Here is a 20,463-nt window from a genome sequence, read left to right on the forward strand (position 1 = left end):
TATTGAATTGCTTAATGTTGACTGAGGATTTTTATTTCTCCTCGCATCTTCACCAATCCATATTATCGTCTCTGATGTTTTTTTTTTATTTTTATTTTATAAACCGTGTTTATAATATCTTTGATATTATTATAAACACGGTTAAAAAGGCCCAACCATTTATGGGACAGTTTTCATAGGGACCATGTAAAACAATATCATTGACATTTTTACTTTTTACCCACAATAAAAGGCAAGAAATATTTAGACATTAACCCCCCCCCCCAAAAAAAAAAAAAAAAAAAATACATACATACATACATGTACATACATACATATAAATAAAAATAAAAATAGAATAAACGTAGAACTCCATCACTCCCGTGAATATATCCCTTATACCTTCCTATGCCCTGGATATGAGACTGGTCTCTTGGACATGTCGAAAGTGCCTTCATTTTTTCTAAACTCAAATTACCGATGGCCTACCTACAATCGGTAAGGGGCACCGGAAACCACGAGAATGAAACTAAATAGCAAGAATATAGTAATACCCTGGTCACATTTGCTCTACAGCGGCCATACGGCGAGTCGAAATTAGCCGTTTTATTCATTTTGCTTCGTGTTAAAACGGCTGTTCTTGACTCGCCGAACGGCCGCCGTAGAACAAATGTGACCAATGTATAAGAAGTCAATTGAAAGGAGAAAACATGGGCTGTGTGATGGTTGGGATGGCTAAGCATAGCTTACAGTATAGCCCTCATTGTAATAATATCCCCTCTCATTTATACATTTAAATAATGAACTGATAAAGATTTTGACATTGCTGCGGATAATGATAGTGATCGTGGTAACATCGTCAAAGCGATTTTGTTTCATGATGATGATGATGATGATGAGGATGTTGATGATGATGGTGATGATGATGATGATGATGATGATGATGATGAAGAAGATGACGACGGTGATGATGACCGTGATGATGATGATGATTATGATGATGATGATGACGATGATGATGAAGATGACGACGGTGATGATGACCGTGATGATGATGATGATTATGATGATGATGATGACGACGATGATGATGATAATGATGATGGTGATGATGATGATTATAATGATGGTAATGATGATAATGATGATGGTGATTATGGTGATGATGATGATGGTGGTGGTGGTGGTGATGGTGTTCACGATGGTGACGATGTTGGTAATGGTGGTGGTAGTGTGATGATGACGCTGTTGAAGATGGTAGTAGCGGAGATGATGATAATGGTGATGATGATGATGATGATGATAAAGATAAAGATAATGATGATGATGATGATGATTATGATGATGATGATAAAGATAATAATGATGATGATGCTGCTGCTGATGAAGATGATGATGATGATGACGACGAAGACGATGAAGATGATGATAAAGATGACGATGACAACGATGATGAAGACTATGAGGAGGATTATTAAGACAATAATAAAATGGTGATAATCTCCTTGACTTTGTTACGTATTTTGTGCAGACTTAAAACTAGAAAAGAGCATCTGGTGGCATTAAGCATGTTAGGGGGTTAGGTGCTAAATGAGTCTCATATCTTTATCCTTACAAACCAAAATATAAAATACCCCAATCATCAATATATTTCATTCAATAGAATAGGATTGTCACACATTATGATTAAGCAAGCTACCAAGAATCCAAGGTCGCAGACCCTCTCCGAGGAAAGTCAACATCTATTTTTTATATGATGAAATATTAAAGAGGGATCTAATGAGAGAAAGTGGCAGTTCGTTAAAGAATTGAGAAAAATGTTTGACGGAGTTGGTTAATGCATGTATTAAAATGACAATGGTTTTGATTTTGTATCATCTGCATCTTCGAAGTTTCTTGAAATTATTGCATTTTTCAATTCTTTGTTTAATAAACAGAACAATGTCTTTGAAGTTTTTATTTCTCACGTAGTACATACTGTACATGATTAGCTTGCTCTAACGATGAGTTGAAATTGAAAACCCCATGGAATGTAGACCCATTTAAACTAATTATAACGATACTCTTCTGAGTGCCAAGGGGTCGTATGCCAATTCATTTGGGGAATGTCCGCCTACGATCAAAGCTGTAAGACGTTTCGATGTTAGCATGCCGAAAGGAAGACAGCTGAGTAGAAGACTAATACTAATCAGTGTCAATTAAGTAGGACGACAGATCTTGAAAATAAGTAAAAACAATACCAGTTAAGTTGATTAAAATCGATATTTTTCTAAGTAGAATATTCAACGAATACAAATTGGGTTTTACTAGTAGTTCGTTTTGTATTTCCTTTTTAAGCTCCTTCTTATAATCTTTAAACAATCGTCAACAAATACAAATTTATTTTTGTTTTCGAATCTCCTTCTCCGTCTTTTTCTTTGAGTCACCCTGGTAAAATAAGACGAAATGAATAAAGGAAATGAATAAATACCGATCGTCCGATACGAAGATCTTGCTTTCGAAGTTTTCATTATTATCAAGTAGCAACTTAAAATAATAAGTCAAGATAAGTCTTGATTCATACATCTAAAATGAGATTAATACCTTGCTTTTATCAAATGAAATGAAATTTTAACACACAATACAGATTTCATCAATATCTGAAGAACAAAAGCAAGGTTGAAAGATTTCTAAACACGTTTACTTTGTTTCCCCAAAACGTACTTGGCTCTATCAAAAATAAATATTGTTTCTTAAATCAAATGACATACGAGAGTCGCTCGCATGTGACTTCACAAATCATAAAAGGTCAAGTCCACCCCAGAAAAGATTTGCTTCGAAACGAGAAAGAAAAATCAAACAAACATAACGCTGCAAATTTCATCTAAATCGGATGTAAAATAAGAAAGTTATGACATTTTGAAGTTTCGCTTATTTTTCACAAAACAGTTAAATGCACAACTCAACGATATGCAAATGAAAGAGTCGATGATGTCCATCACTCACTATCTATTTAGTCTTTTTTGTGTGTGTGTTTAAATAATACAAACTATCAATTTTACAAATTTGTCAATAAGGACCAACTTAACTTAATCATAATTTGTTAAAATAATGGTAATTCCACATGTTCAGGGAAAAATGAAACTTTGTTTCACTTGAAAAGGAGGAGAAAATTTGAGAAAGAAATAGTGAATGGGTGACGTAATCGGTCTGCCAATTTGCATACCGACCAGGATGTGCATATAACTGTTGTGTGAAATTAAGCGAAACTTCAAAATGTCAAAACTTTTTTTATTTTACATCCGATCTAGATGACATCTTCAGTGTTTTGCTTGTTGGATTTTTCTCTTTTTATTCAAACCAACTTTTTGTTGGGGGGGGGGGACTTGACCTTTAACTATGCAAATCCTTGTTTAATTTTTTTTTCATAGATGTTGCAAAGGTACCTGCAGACATTACAAGCTCTGCTTTTTATGCAGGTTACTTCATATTTCACTTTTGTTACAATACTGCAACAAATAATAAAAAGTATTAAATTTAAATTTGATTTTTCCTTTTTTTTATTACAGGAAATAAATCATGTACTTAAACAAAATAAAACCAAACAATGATCTTACATCAATCTCTTGAAGTGTCTGATGTACAATCCAGGGTTATAGTTCACAGTTATGATAGCCCAGTATATAATCCAGGTTGGCTGGGAAGATTAGGTTCACAATGATGGCGATGATGAAACTGATGTTGAAGCACGATGAATGGCCTTGGCTTTTAAATAGGCGAGGCCTGCATAACAAAAGCTTTTACAACAACATTCTGGAATGTTCTTTATCATAAATGAATGTAATTGCTCTTACAATTCTTCTTATATGTAACACTTTTATAATCTCCTGTACTCTGTATGTAATCAAAATGAATTTCTTGTTTTATGTTAATATATCTTGTAATATAATTGTGAAGTATAAAAATAAATCAAATCCAATTTTATTCAATTTAAACCTTTATTAAAATAGCCACTCATACAATGTTTGCGCTTATTAAAACCACCTTATTATTATTATTATTATTATTATTATTATTATAAAGTCTTATTTATCCAGGGTAGCCTCATCAGTGACGTACACTGTTCTCCCAGAGGGCCCTGCTACATTTAAACACATACAAAAGAAAAAAACAAAGGACAACAAATTAGAATGATACAAACAGAATAAAGTTTAGCGAATTGTGTCTTAAAACCTGGAATAAGATCTTCGGTTTCTCCAATAAGATGAAACAAATGATTGCAAGGTTTCCGCCCTTCTTACTGTAGATGGAATATTATTCCACAGAATTGAACCGTGTACTGAAATCCTTTTCTTTCCCTTCTCTGTTTTACACTTTTGTATTATGATCCCATTACTATCAGCATTTCTGGTACGGTATGAGTGGGTGTTTGATAATTGGATAAACAAATCTGAAATATATTGTGGGCAACTACCATTTAGGGCATTGTAAACAAGTTTGATTATTTGGAATTTCCATCTCTCCTCTATTGAAACCCAGCCTAACTTCTGCAGCACCTCTACAGTTGGGGTCCTAGTATCAACTTGTAAGATAATTCGAGCCATTCTTTTTTGTTGTTTGACAATTGCGTCTTTTACATTCAAATTACAATTGGACCAAGCCGGACTACAGTAATCAAAATGTGGCATAATTAGTGCATTGGCAAGAACTTTAGAGCATGTTTGAGTAAGGAAAGGCCGAAGCCTTCTGAGAAGTGATATTTTAGATCCTATCTTCTTGTTAATGTAATCTAAATGATTATTCCATATGAGGGATTGATCGAGGAATACACCAAGATATTTATAGGAAGTTACTCTTTCCAGTATAGTGTTTTCTACACTCAGTTCAAAAGATTCGTGAACATTACCCAACTTCTGAGGTGTTCCCATTATCATATATTTAGTTTTAGTTGTGTTCAAAACAAGTCTATTCTCTTTCAACCAGAGATTAACGTGATACAAGTCTTCATTGAGGCAGGCTTGGATTTCCATTGCTGATGAACCACTGTAAAGAATCATTGTATCATCAGCATACATCATTACTTTCCCATTCTTTATCGAACTTGGTAAGGTATTCACATAGAGTGAGAACAATTGGGGCCCAAGGATTGAACCCTGTTGTAATCCTAATCGTATGTTTCTTGGCTGTGACAATGCATTTCCCAAAGTCGTGCATTGACTACGATCTTGTAAGTAATCGATGAACCATTCCCTTTCAATATCTCTGATTCCATAGCTGGACAGTTTATCTACCAATTGGTCATGATCTACGGTATCAAAAGCTTTCTTTAGATCAAGAAAGACCACTCCAGTCAAATTTCCATTATCCATTTCTTTGTATATGAGATCACTGATGTAACATAATACAGAGTTTGTTGAATGTGCTTTTCGAAAACCTGATTGTTCTTTAGTGAGAATGTCATTATCCGTGAGATATTCAAGTAGTTGACTGTTAACTGCTTTTTCAAGCATTTTCATTATTATTGGAGTAATTGAAATTGGTCTATAATTAGACATGTCATCCCTTTCTCCCCCTCCTTTGTATACAGGGGTAACTCTTGAACGTTTCCATTCCACAGGTATTTTGCCAGAATCTATAGAAAGATTGAATAAGTGCATAAGATGAGAGCATATGACTGAGGATGCTATTTTCAGTAATCTAATACTAATGCGATCAAGGCCAGTCGCTTTATTCACATTCATCACTTTTATCTCGTTTCGTATAAATTCCTCATCGACATGTTCAAGTTTGAATTGTGACTGTGAGTGATTTAGCATCTTTCTTTGAACTGATGTATGATCGATCCCAGATACACAGTTGATACCAGCTGTCGCAAAAAAATCATTGAATTTTTCTGCAAGAACATGTTGATCGGTTTCTTGTGTACCATCAATATTACCACTCCTAATGACATTAGTCTTCTTTTTAGAGGGTGTGAGTGTTTTGAGAAATTTCCATAGCTTCTTTGGATTATTCTTGTTTTCCATTATCTGTTCCTGATAGTAACTCTTCTTAAGTTTCTTCCTCAAATTATTCACAAAATTTCTCATACTTCTGAATTGAAGAATTAAAGATGATCGCCATTAAGACATGCCTGACGACGTAATGGAAGGCTCCTACTTTTTTCTCAAAGGGTAAGCACGGCGCCCTTACAAAATCATCACCGACAGAGGGCTATAAATCTGTTCAAATTCAAATTTTTACAAAGTACGGATAAAAAGAGGAGGAAGACGAAAAAGGGGAAAGAAAGACCAAAAAGAATAAAAGAGGAGAAGGAAGGGGGGAAGAAAGAAGGAGGAGGAGAAGACGAAGAAGAAGGAGAAGAAGAAGAAGAAGAAAAAGAAAAAGAAAAAGAAGAAAAAGAAGAAGGAGAAGAAAAGGAGAGGAGGAGGAGAAAAATTGAAAGAAAAGAAGAGAGAGGAAAAACAGGGGAAGGGAGGAAGAGGAGGAGAGGATGAAGGTGGAGATGAAGAAGAAAAAGACTTGAAAGCAAAGAAATAAGAACAACAATAACATGACAGAGGATACGAATTGCTTTGTTTTTATTGTAGTTTAATTCAATACAAACCATTTTCTATGGTTTAGTACTATTTACCACCAGAGCTGGAAATATTTTGGAAACTTAATTTGTATGCAAATTGCATCTCGGCCTGTTTGTTTCTCGCAAGTCATCGATTGCCTTGCGAGTTCGACGTACTTGGTTTACTTGATTGGGCTGGAGATTAAACTGAAACATCGCCATCTACGATCGTTTTATGCAAGCTCACTGTGGCATTCGCCTGGAGAAAAAAATAACAGCAGTGTAGAAATTTGTGCCATGGTTCTCATCTACCAGATAATGGCATTGACGGTCGTTCCAAAGACAAAAGTTATAATGGATACGTATCTACTTAAATCCAACATACAAAAGAAAACTTAACTCCATTAAAACGTTTAATGATAAAAATTGATTACATAGTGAAAATAATTGATGAAATCAGATAAGACAATTGAAAAGAATGAGTGGTTTAAAATAAGACACGATTTTTTTTTCATTCCATTTATTTTCAGAGAATGAAACGTTGGTAAGTGTCTGGGTCTCTCTTTCACTATATTTTATCATAGTGAAATACAAATATTTTTGTTCAAAATGGCTGTATCATGAAATATCGAGAATAAACATATTCGTAAGACCACAGTTGTTATTACCCTTAAAATATTAAGAAATGGGATAAAGGGGCAGAAGGAAAAGAAGAAGACAGTGTAAACGTGTAGTTTAAGAAAAAAATATCACGTGACACAGTGATAACATTAATAATCAAGAATAAACATAAAATACTCTGTTCTTGTACATGTTGTTTTACAACTTTGAAAAGCGTAAAGAAAACGCCATAATCATGTACATGGGCGGAAATCCCAGGGGGGACGTGTCCCCCCTACTCAAAGTAGTAGGGGGGGACACAATATCAATGTCCCCCCTACTATTTTGGGTCTTGGGTGATGCTAAGAAATATATCACTCAAAATGTGAATAAAACGTGCGTTTTCGGACGAGATGAACTTCTTTTTTTTTTTGCTTGTCAAATATATTTTCGTCGAAATGACCTTTAAATTTTAGGTAATAGCCTTTGTTTTTTTAATTTTCCAGACCCTTGTACCCCACCTTTTGGGAGAGATTTCCGCCCCTGATCATGTAAGAACGCTAATAATCAAGGAATCAATGAAACATCAGTGATTTGAAATTCTTTGTTTCATTAATTTGTCTTAACATTCAGCCCAAACAAGAAGGTGAGTTCCCCTCCCCACAGTCATCATCTGAAAAAAAAAAGATAATTCAAGAAGAAAATTGTTAGCTCCTTCGGCATTCGTCTTTTCTCAAGCATGCGAAGGGGGAAGGGGTGGGGACGATGGGATTGAAGCTGGATTTTTCTTTAAAGAGCATTTTAATGACGTCCATCTTCAGTCTTACCGGTATATTTTCCCTTCGCTGCATGTGCAATTGTAATTCAAGCGCGCCAAATGCCCAAGAGGAGTGCAATATTTCGTCCAATAACCTCCGGTGCTGTAAACTAGATAGCGCGCTAGAACCAACTGAGTAGCTATCTAGAGGCACGGATTTCGTGTTTAAATACATCCGACAGGATTTGCAGTCATTATGGTACAAAATTGAAAGTAAATACGTCCGCCATTAATTGGGGCTTACGCGCTGGCCTGAGCTATGCGTGAAAAAGTAAACCCGTACCTCCTAAATCGTCTGCGCGCTTCACCAACACTCATTCTCCCGCTTCCGTGACCGTCTAGGGGGAATAGACACGACAGCGGGTATGTGTGATTGTCGAGTTCCGAGGGGACTTCTCCTCGAAAGAGATGCTCCTTCGTCTCTATAAACGACTTCTTACTATCGCTTATTGATCGTGTGTTATGATACAGGGTGCAATAATGGAAGGATGATGTATCGCTGTTACTCGCTAGAATGATCAAGTAGCAACACTTGATGAAAGTCTTCTGGTCAATTACGTCGCCACTGATAATTGAGCTGTCAAAAACCTCTTTCCTCTCTTCTGCGATTCCCCCTCATCCTCCTCGGACAATGTGCATTACAAACAATCTCATGTTTGATATAAATTTCCCCGGGTCTTGAGGCGCACGCCCCCAGATGCTTGCGGTATTTGCGTTTTAATGAGCTGAGAATACACGAACGCGCCTCCGTGAAAATAGCCCACTTCCATTATTTAGACAGGCGAAATGAGGGATTTGTATCACTTTCTGACATGATAAAGTGATGAAATCTGAAATTATGAAGATTGATTTCTATCCTATAGAGCCATGTTTGTTTTTCATAGTCATGTTAGTCAGGCGTTCATAATGGGACAAGCAATGTCACACGTTACCGTGTTCAATATTTTTCTCGCCACATTATTATAAAGAGGGTTCCTTTGATGGGTTAATGATATCATGAAGTCATATTCTACCTAGCATTACCCAAGCCGACATAAAATAAACTCTTTGACATGAAACTGTATTGCTGAATAATGTACACCCAGCTGATTTTTGACAATTTCACTCTTATATATGCCTACACTCTAAAAAATGAAGTGCTCATTCAGCTCTTAAAGAGCGTGCATAGTGACTGCACTTCGGAGTGCTGATTTGTCTAGTTCAAATTTGAACGAGAAAAATCAGCACTCTGAAGTGCAGTCACTATACACGCTCTTTAAGAGCTGAATTAGCACTTCATTTTTTAGAGTGTACAGTAGAAGTGATATCTTATTTTGCAGATTTTTTTCAAAGACCAACCTACCCCCCCCACCGAATTAATTGATTTATATGTCAGTCATGAATTGCAATCTACTTTTGTCTAATGTTGCACAATGAAAATTAAATATAGGTGTGATATCATAATCATTCTTTTTATGGGCAAAATAAATGAAACGAAAAAAACAATTACATGAAATAAAACATCTCGCTACCTCAGATTTTAGTTTTATTTGATCAGTTGAAACATTAATAAACAAAAAATACTATAATATTTTTTGTTCGATTGTTTGCAAGCAACTACCTAAAATTAAAATGAATTATATTCCATGCAAACGCTTATACAATGCCCCATTGCCGATATGAATGAAAATTTCGTAAGAATTATATTAGATATTCAATAAAGTATCCCTATACACTGACTGATTGAGAGCTCCACGGATAAATCCATAGCAATGGCATTTCATAAAAGTGTGCTGTGAACGCCAATATCAAATAAAATCGGATATTATATAGTTACGGCGACGGAAATATTTCTTCCTTCCGTCATTGCATTATTCACAAATATCATCTTTATTCCTCACCTAACCCGCTAACCGTGATTGAATAAAATCTCTTCCCCACCAACTATTGGCAAACTATAATATAGCCAGATACACTGCGTGTCAAACAATAGTGCCGTATATCATTATGTTTTGTTGCGTTATATCTACGATAAAAGAAAATTGAATACCATATAGTGTAGAATATAGCATTTTTTAAAACAATGTTTGAATATAGCATGTTTTGAGCAATGGTAGAATGCCGGCTAATGTAGAGATCATTTTGAAGGTTCGGTGTTAAATATGGCAGAGGTAGAAATAGTAGAGGCAAAAATGGCTGAGGTAAAAATGGTAGAAGTCAAAATGGCAGAGGTAAAATTTGTAAAAAGAAAGGTTGAAGGATGTTGGTATTATACCATGCAATCCAAATATTGATATTATTTACACTATTTATACTATACGACTATTATTATTTTGTTATTATGTATTACCTTTGTATTATGCATTTTGTAATTCTGATACCGATGTGAATGCAGAAATAAATAAAATAAAATGTCATGGCAAACCCCCTGTATAACTATTACGGCTATATAACTGCTAATTCCATTGAAAAAAGGGTAAATAGTTAACAAAGGAAGGATAAAAGAAAGGAATTTCACATCTTTATAATGCCGGACTGACGGGAGGGGCATATAATATTTTTTATTTACTTTTTAAAATTTTGTTAACGGTTCTAATTTTGGTGATAATAAATAATAATGAGAAAGGGGATAACGCAATTCATTATTATGATACAAGCATTGTAAAATAGTTTTGACAATTAGTATAATGCTAGATATAATCTAGATAAAAACCTGATCACACCCTGTGATGTAAATTGAAATGGTTTCAACATTGGTAGATGATTTGCCATATACAAGAAATGCGGAGCAGTTTTGAAAGTGTGGGAGGGAAGGGGCAGAGGAAATCACAATCTGCATGATCAGATTGACATATGTCATTAATTCATTAATATTTTGTCATATTATGTTTTCTTTTGTATGTTCTATCATTTTGCTTTCATATCATCTTTTATTATTTTTAGTTGAAACATGAATCTATGTCCTCTACTATGGTAATTTACATTGCTTTAATTTTTCGAATGTTAAACTTATGTTTTTATCTTGATGCTACTTTATTGTAATTCTATTGTATTGGGATTCAAGCTTGTACATGTTTTTCAAACTTTTTTTTATCCCTTGACATGTTTTACTTTGTATGTTTTACTTGTCTAAATAAATACAAATACAAAACACAAATACATTAATTTTTAAAGGTTTTTATACACGTTTATTAAACAAGTGGTGGATGAAACCCTTTCCTCCCTCCATCCCCTGAGGCACGGTTCATCTCTAATGACATATTCAAACAGGTAAAAAACGACTCCATACAGAATAAATACAATTAACTTCTGAATGACATAATGATTAGAGTCGGATTCATTCTGTTGACTGCAACCGGCAAGTGTTGCCAAGACGTAAAAAATAGTAAGAGCGCCATCTGCGACCTTTGTTATTTCTTTCGTCTTCTTTGAATAAATTATTCACCGTGCCGACGTGAAAGAAAATACACTAAAGATGAATGTATACCTCATTACACAAGAAAACATATTCCATAGATACCCTAAATAAGTAAACAAATGATTAAATAGTTAAATGGATGAATAAGTTAATGATTGGATTATAAATTCGAATTAATTGAAAAAAGGGTCTCTAAAATAAAACGGATACAGGGGACATGTAGCAATATCTCTAAATGATATTTTGACATTCTCAACATAAGCTCCGAGGTATTGGGCGTTTTTTTTCCAATATATTTATAGATAGATATAGATATATAATTCATTTAACTTGATCAGGTTTGTAAATTTAAGATGATGTATCTATTCCCTTAGATCGTGATCAAAGAGAGGTCTTATAGTTCGGGCATTGATAAATCATTAGCTTTTATAAGGTAAGAGATGATAAAGGAGTGGTGAAGTTCCGTTCCAGTATCAACTACAGTTCAAAAAGATTGACTGCAATTATTTCAGTATTATTCAGTAAATATATGAAATTTCTACATTTTCCAATCGCTGGGTATTATCATGGACCAATGATATCATCTCAAATGATAGACACCTCCTTGCTATTCTCAATGAAATACGATAGCCCATATTGTCACAAAATGACACAAAGCACACCACTCCCCTCAAATTATTCGGAGAATGCATAAACTAAAGTGGGTGCGATGATTTTATCTCCTGTAATATGTTATTAGATGAGGAGGTATAACATGGATAATCCTTATCAACCTGAATAACAATCTGCCTATACTAAGGTGGTGTCTTCAAATCAGGAAGACATAAAGAAAAAAAACACCTTCAATGTATTATCTACGAAGAAAAAGAAAAGACACACATTTCAGATAATACGGATAATAACAAAATTATGGTCTTCACAAACACCCAACAAGACCTCCTCCTGATCTTCATAAAATCACCACCGTTCTTCCACTAATGACCCCATAACTTCTGGACAATACCATGCCCTCTCATCTGTATCTTGTTTTTTGTCATGTAAATGTCTAAAACGGCATTTATCTGAGCTATATTATGCTATTAAAGTTAATTTTATCTGACACTGAACAAACTACAGTGAACCTCTTCTTTCTAGTCAGGCATTTAACTAACAATAAAAAAACTCTGAAATGAAAAGTATGGGGTCAACCTTTAGAGAAGACACGAGAAAATGCATTTATCGTAACATTGTAGGCCGCCTGATGTTATTGAATGGGGTCACAAGAAATCGCGATAAACATTATGCTGTTAAGTGATATAATTTAGTTTTAAATATATATATATATATATATACATTAAGTTAAGTTTCCCAATCGTTTTTATTGTATTCCCCATCTCGTTTAAGCCATTACCCCCTTTGTTGTTATTTTTTGTTATCTTACTGTAATCCTTCTGTTCTGTACTCAACCCCCTCTGTTGTTATTTTTGTTATTTTTTTGTTATCTTAGTGTAATCCTTCTGTTCTGTACCCTTTGCTACCCATTATTTACTTTGTTGTTATTACGATTTTAATTGTATAGTTTTGTTCTATTTTGTTTGATTCAATGCATTATAGGCCTGATGAAGGCCCTACTGGCAGAAAGCTAACCCAATAAAAGAGATACTTGGAAGCTACATGTACGTCTAGCATCAATGCTTGATTATTTACGCCTATATATATATATATATATATATATATATATATATATATATATATAAATATATATAAACATATTTTTTCCTGCAATCATTTCAAAGATTACATCTTGCAGTTGTGTGTTATTACTTTGTGGTGTATGCCATGTATACGTAATAAAATTGATAAAACAAAACTACACTTTTCTGCTCCAGAGAGTCCAGATCTTGGTATTTTATTCAACATTATCAATATCGTCATTAAATGCATTTGGAATTGATAGATGTTGACATTGTTATGGCCATCATTATCTTTATTATAACAAATCTTTGGTTATTTATCTTCATATCATTTTTCATCTTTAATAAGTTGCTTATCTTCTATTCAGTTTTTGTCAGTTAATGTCAAACAGAAAGTGGCTTTTCTCCTATGATTACCTTTTATAGCATTAATATTTCATTTTTTAACACCTGAAAGATGTGCCGGCGATTTCTAGATTTTTTATCTTTGAATTATAGCCTTGTTTACCAAAGCTTTGGATGGAAATATCATTGTCGTTTCCTTTATAACTCATCAATAATAGATTTGACAAAATATGTAACATACTATGAATAGCCATGATTGAATATTTAATAGTAAATCATGTGTTCATTACTTTGTCGTATACCGTTGTTGGTTTTTATTTTATTCTTCTTATCTCATTATTGATGCCATTTTTTTTTGGGGGGGGTGGTTGTATGATGAATTCGCAAAAAAAAATTATGTAAAACACAGACAAATATATATATTTTTTTAATTTCATACATTGATTTACACATTTTGCGGATGTATATTGACTGCTGACCATATTGGGCATTTGAAACATTGAAAAAGAGTGGAAGATTGGCTCACTTTATGGTAGTTTTTATGTTTAACAGTCTTCCCTGAGTAGTCCAATAAGTGGTCTGTGGTTTTCGGCAGAAAATGAGCACCTCTCCCGCGTTTCCTAATCTGTTTTTTTTTTCTTTTGATCTGGGGACCCGATCATCGCTCACTTCTTCGCGGCAGCGGCTCGGCTTGCCCCCCAAACCTATTACCCGTGTCACCAAAATCATTCGTTGGGGTGCCTAACTACGAATGGCATTGTGACGTCACTGATGAGTACTTTGGTTGAGCAGGTCTGAGCCTTGCTACCAAACGACGAAGAGGGTGAGACGGGTTTAGGCGGAGTGCGAAAGGCGACAGCGGATGGCACGAGATTTTTTTTTATAGTCCATGGCATGTCCAGTTAACAGGTTACTTTTTCCTCTCTCAAAGCTTGATCTCTTGCTGGTGCTGTTATTATCAGCTAAGCTATAAGCTTACATGCAAACAAGTGATTTGACTTTAGTTCAGTTATTCTTTCCTTCGCTCCGGGACAACATTGGAAGAGCTGAGAACCTCGAGATCAAGCTTATGCCGTCCTCAGTAATAGTTCAATTGTATAGACTCGTTTGGTTATGACTGATTATTATTATTTTTTTAGTTTGTTCTATTCTACCCGGTAATTCGCCACCGCCGGTAGCTGCTTGCCTTCTAACCCGTTGCTATCCCGTTTGATCCTTTGCGGTGATCCGCTGGTTGAGCTCCAGGATTGTCACCTCACCCTTCAGCCCAAGCCGTCGTTCGTCAGTCAGTCGTATACGGCGAAATAACGACGAAATCTTCCTCGAATCGTCAACTTTGTGCTGGCGGTTGGAATCCTATCTGACGGGATTTAGCCGACACACGCCGTTAGGCTCGGCTTCTAAATCCCTCCTCATTCACCCAACTCCGCGAACTTGAAAATCCCCAACTCGCCAATATTCATCCGGTCTTCCCACCATCTTCGTGAGCCATCTACCTCGAGAAACTATTTTCTTGTTTTCTATAATTACGATTGAAAATTAATCAGCAGCGATGAACCAGTTACACCATAGTCATGGGCCGTTGTCAACATTAGAAGATTTGGTGGCTAGCGAATCGGCACGCGTCTCGGCAGGTATCGGGAGTGTAGCGGGCCAGAGCCCTCTCGATGGTGCCCCTCAGTCACGCAACCACCACGTACATTCGCCCACGATAAACCACAATCAAGAAAAGACGGGTAAGTTTGAACGTTTCATTACATTTTTTTTTCAAAATCCACTCTCTCTACAACTCCTTCATTTTTTTTCAGTTTACTATGACTTATAATATTTTCATTAGTATGAATAATGATACGTCTTAGTTTGTCCTTGATGGAACCCAGACTTATTTTATATACAATTATCAGGGAGCTATTTGATCATGTTGATCTTGACAAATTCGTGCAATTATAACCTGTCAAAACATAAACTGAATTTCAAATATATAAAACAAAAACCCGGGCATAAGCGCCCCATGTATTGTGTTGTAGATATAAAGATGATATGTCTAAAAAGAATGAAATCTCTCATGATCATCAAGTTTCCAAATAAGTCCCCTGAAAATCGTCGTTTTATTTGAAGAAAAGTAGAGTTATAAGAGGGGGAAGTCGCTGCACCGAAGCAAGTTATCTCTATCTGATAATGCGGCGCTCGTTTATTTGTGTTACGTTGGGGACATAACGAGTTTATCGACTTTCGTCGAATGCATGCCACTTCACTTCCTATCTATCTGTCAATCGTTCTATTTTATCAAAATCTTCCTTTGATTAATGTTTAGTTTGTTGTTTGTTTTATCGTAAAAAGGAAAATTCACGGGACATGTGGCCAGGTGTCATAAGCCTTATGTCACTTTACAATTCATGCAGGTGTCAGTTATGGTTGTATCAAAAAGAATCTTGTTAGTTTGGCAACTTTACAAGGCACACATGTTAGATCGTGTCATGTGCTTCTTGATTAATGTCAATCAAAGAAAATGACATAAGAGTGGAGATGTATACCCCCTCCAGAATGATATTTCTTTATTTATCATGTAGTAATTGCAAACTTGTTCGTTACTTGGTGGTCTTTCTACCTTGGAACTATGGATATTAGTGTGTTGTGTTTTTCTTCACTGAATAAATTAATGAGAATAAAAGAATAAGTAATAATAATAATTATAATGATAATAATAATAATGATTTAATATTGTAAGTACTATATTATTATTATTGTTATTGTTATAGGTCTATCTCATTATTATCTTTAATCATTGATCCTATATTTATTAATTTGTAATTCTGAGCACTGATGACAAAAAGGAATTGAAAAAAGGCAATCTAGTCTATTCTCAATTCATATAGAGTTTCAACATGATGAAATGCTCAATTTGCTTGTAAAATCAAAACATTTAATTTATTTGTTTACATTAATCAAAGGAGTCTGTGTGTGATTAGATTTCAAAGTGGGGGTGAAAGTGCCCAAAAACTTCAATTTCAAGCAGAAATGCAGCTGAACTTAATCGGTTAACTCCAATCCCTTTGGTGTGTAAAATTTCTGCAAAACTTTCAATTCCCTTAGTGCATTTTTTGTCGCTTTGTAAAGGTTGCCGGGCAACATAAGAAATTAAGGTATTTATCATATATATGTATATATATATTCTCTGTATTTAGTCCACATCAAGTTCACAAATTTTCTACGATTACAGCATGCCGTCTATAAACATATAGAAATAAATTACGAATAAAGAAATACTATATAAAGAATGGGGTTAACATTTGGTATTAATAAAATGTGACCCTTTTATTAATTCTGGGGCCCGTAACACAAAGGTTAGCAATTGATGTACGCTTGATTTTCACGATTGATTGTACATTGTAGTCAATGCAATCAATCGTAGAAAAATGTTCTCGATCATTGCTAAGTTTTGTGTTACGGGCCCCTGGAGTAAAGAATTATAAAGCTCAGCATGCAATGGTCTCGCAGTTATTTTAGGATTTCTAAAAAGTTGAATTGTTGTTTCTTATCAATACCCTGTTTATGACAAAACACTGTACCAGTGCATGGTTCGGCATAACGAGTAAACACATACATGAAGACATTAAAGTGAATGGATGGGACAACTATTCAAAGAAAGTCCCTTCATTGATAAGGATTATATAGTCCTAAATGCTTGAATGTGTCGCCAATTTGATGTAAATTTTTGAAGCTTTGCTAGGGTTTTTCAGTCAAGATAAATAAAGATGAGTAAAAAAAACACAACTAAAATGTAGATTATGTTATTTCAAATTTTAGCCTATGTTATGCCTAGGTATGTTGAGACATGACTTGTCTTGAATTGTGATATAATCATGCTAACGAACTTCACCAATACTATTGTATGTATACATGGATATAAATTATACGGGTATCATTATTGATGGAACCTTTTAAATATCTAATGAAGTAAATCAATGGCTAACATCATCACACCTGATCATCACGCGTATTGGCATTGGCAGAACAAACATGGCTTCGTCCAGACCTCTCATTACGTTATTCATGATGTGGAAGTATAAAGTGGGACATCGATAATCAATAAGTACGATGTGAAGGGGACAAGATACATATTATCGTTCCGCTTGATTGACCTGAAAGGACACGATAACTGACCAATCAGAGTCTAGAAGGGTCATTACACACAAAAGTACAACTCGTCGCAGGGAGCGTATCACAAATGTGATTTTTGAAATAAAGATTTATAATGAAATTAATATTTTTGATTAGCTATTCTAGGACAGATGTTTTTTTCCTCCCATAGTTGTAATTAAATCGGTGTTAGCTTTTTTAAAATTCCTTTATATGACAGAAAATGTTGATAGAAATTCATAAATCACATTTTAAGTGGAAATCATTACCTTAGCCAATTGATTTGAATTCGCAACTTTAATAACTATGGTAAAAAAAGTATGATTATCATTCGATATAAATGATGAAGAAAGTAGTATTGATGTTACTAATGATTTTAATTGTGCTCACAATTATTATGATCATAGTGATCATAATGATAATTATAGTAATAATTATTAATGGCTGTTATAATTTTCACAATAATGATGATGATGATAATTATAATAGTAATAATGAATTTAATAATGATGGTGATAATGACAACCTAATAAAATTAATGATGATAATTGTGAGGGGAACAAAATGAGCTCGAAAAGATCTTTGCATGATTAATAGGCTTTTACTGTCTTCTGTGGTATGTTATATTCACAATCTGTCAAGTCGAGTGGTTTGTTTTGAAATTGAATGATGTGATAAAACTGAATTATAATTTGTTAACTCATATCTTACACCACGTCAGTGGTTGAAATGAACTCTTCGCCTCTAACTGGGGATTTACATTTTCAAGGAAGTATGGATTCGGTGGATTTCTGCCCGGGCAACGCGAGGCCAGATTATTTAGGTCAAAATATTAAATAAAAATGAAATTTCCCTCTGTCTGCTTAAAAATAGGATCTCATTCAGCTCTCCGTCCCACCCCTTCTCTCTCTCTCTCCCTCTCTCTCTCGCTCCCTTCTACCCCCCCCCCCTCACTTACAATCTCTTTCCCTTGCCTTCTCTCTATTTTTGTCTCTCATTTTCACTTCAAAATATATTTTTTTCTCCCCTTCGATTCCACCATAATAAGAATGATTGTGATCAAGCAAGATAAAAGACATGTAGATAAAACCAAGAGCATCAGAATACCCCCCCCCCCCATACACATATCTCCATCTCGCTCTGTGCGTGTTTCTCTCCCTCTCTCATGCACTCTCCCATTCTCGTTGTGTCTTTCATTTTCTCCTCCTTTCCCTCTCATTTTCGTTCACTCACTATTCCTTTCAAAATCCCTACTATATAAATCTTGTTTCACTAATCCTCCAAACCCGGGTACTAATCACTGGGGTCTCATCGTATAGCTCTCTTCATCATCCCTCATTGTTATTTATCTGGCACAATTTTATTAAATCAAAGAAAATGGAATATAAATCAATATAACGAGATTCTGCTGGTTGCAATCGCTGTACATTTTGCAGAATTCTAAATTAATACACAAATCACAACAATTTTTGTTTCTATAGTATGAGATCAAGATCGAAGAAGTAACATGACAACCTTCGGCTAAACAAGCAGGTCTGGATTGACCCCCCCCCCCTTCCTGGGAAACTGTTATTTTATAGTAAGGCCGCACTGGTGTTCGATTTGTCATACCTTGAAAGTGTGTCAGAATAAACTATCGAGATAATTTGAGGAATTAAAGCTTAAATTTGATTAAAACACATGTAATTTGAACTTACAATATAATTATCATTAGGAATATATAAAACACATTTTTTTTTAAATCGGATGTTCCACTACACTTTTAAAAATGTTGGGCAACTCTTCAAAATCTATCCAATTCTGGGTAGTTTTAAACCAATAATGTGTGCTTTGGGTGAAAATTACACAGTATTGGTTAAAAACTAACCAGAGTTGGATAATCTTTCAACCAAATATTATGTAGACAGTATATTGCCCAACATTGTAAGGGTGTAGCCGTTGCCGCGCTCGTATGAAAATCATGATCCGTCATTGATAATGTAAGCTGTTTATGTCATATCTCATTACTATTTTTTAATATGGAATAAGCCGTTCATTATCTAGACCAGTAGCCATTATAATTCAAAAGAAGAAAAAACTGCTGATAAGTATGGTGGGAGTGGGGACATTAATAACACAGTCTAAAGATTAAGAGATATCCAGTGACCGCGATATCTCCTAATACTTGTTGGATAGACATCGTAATTGCTTGCAATAACATCCATTACCTCTGATTATCGGACACTCGAACATTTTATCAAATTAAATTTACAAAGATAGGTGGATAGATTGATGGACAGATATAATAGATAGATATATAAAAGATAGGTAGGCCTAGATAGAAAGATAGATAGATAGATTAGTGGGTAGGTAGACAGATAAAGATCAATAAAATATATGACGTAGGAACAGTTATTGCCGTTCTTTTTTTTCTTTTTCTTTTAAAGAATGTATCAAATATATGGGTTTTTTCCGATTATTTGTTGTCACTGAATAAAATGTTCACTCTCAAGAAGAGAACAATCATCATCATGTGATCAGTTCTAGAAAACTGACAGACCTCTACCAATGTTCTGTTACTGCTCAGTTTCTAAACCTTATGCACCAATGAAAATAGCACGACATGAAAATGATATTCCCTCATAGCCCGAAGCGCGTTGTAAATTGATACCTGTTAAAAATGAATGAGTGCCCCCTCCCCCCATCTAAATTCTAAATTAGCCTTGCAACACTCCTGATCACGTATAAACCCACATACTAGATACGGTTCAATGTGACATTTGGAGAGATGTGTAATCTTAGATGATATGATTGTCGAGCAAAAGGAGAAAACGCCATTCTGTTTGCGTTTGAATAGAGCTGGATTCGATTGTTGATTTGGGTGACAATGCAACAGCCCCGGTACCCCATTCAGCGAGGAGAGATATACCAACACGCCGAGGCAGACGGCCGATAATGGGTAACATGATGGTCTCTCCACGAGCAGCGTGCGAGC

General features: G+C 34.8%; 1 protein-coding gene across 1 annotated transcript in view; it reads left to right on the plus strand.

The window, feature by feature from the left end:
- Positions 1 to 14,110: 14,110 nt before the first annotated feature.
- LOC121431895 (pituitary homeobox x-like) overlaps positions 14,111 to 20,463 on the plus strand; it is a 29,056-nt gene continuing 22,703 nt past the window's right edge. The window contains exon 1 of the mRNA XM_041629677.1: positions 14,111 to 15,085. Within this exon, the coding sequence (XP_041485611.1) occupies positions 14,902 to 15,085 (184 nt within the window). The 5' untranslated portion in view covers positions 14,111 to 14,901. The remainder of the gene's footprint in view (positions 15,086 to 20,463) is intronic.

The sequence above is a fragment of the Lytechinus variegatus genome, chromosome 18 (genome assembly GCF_018143015.1).
Source record: "Lytechinus variegatus isolate NC3 chromosome 18, Lvar_3.0, whole genome shotgun sequence".
Lineage (NCBI taxonomy): Eukaryota > Metazoa > Echinodermata > Echinoidea > Temnopleuroida > Toxopneustidae > Lytechinus > Lytechinus variegatus.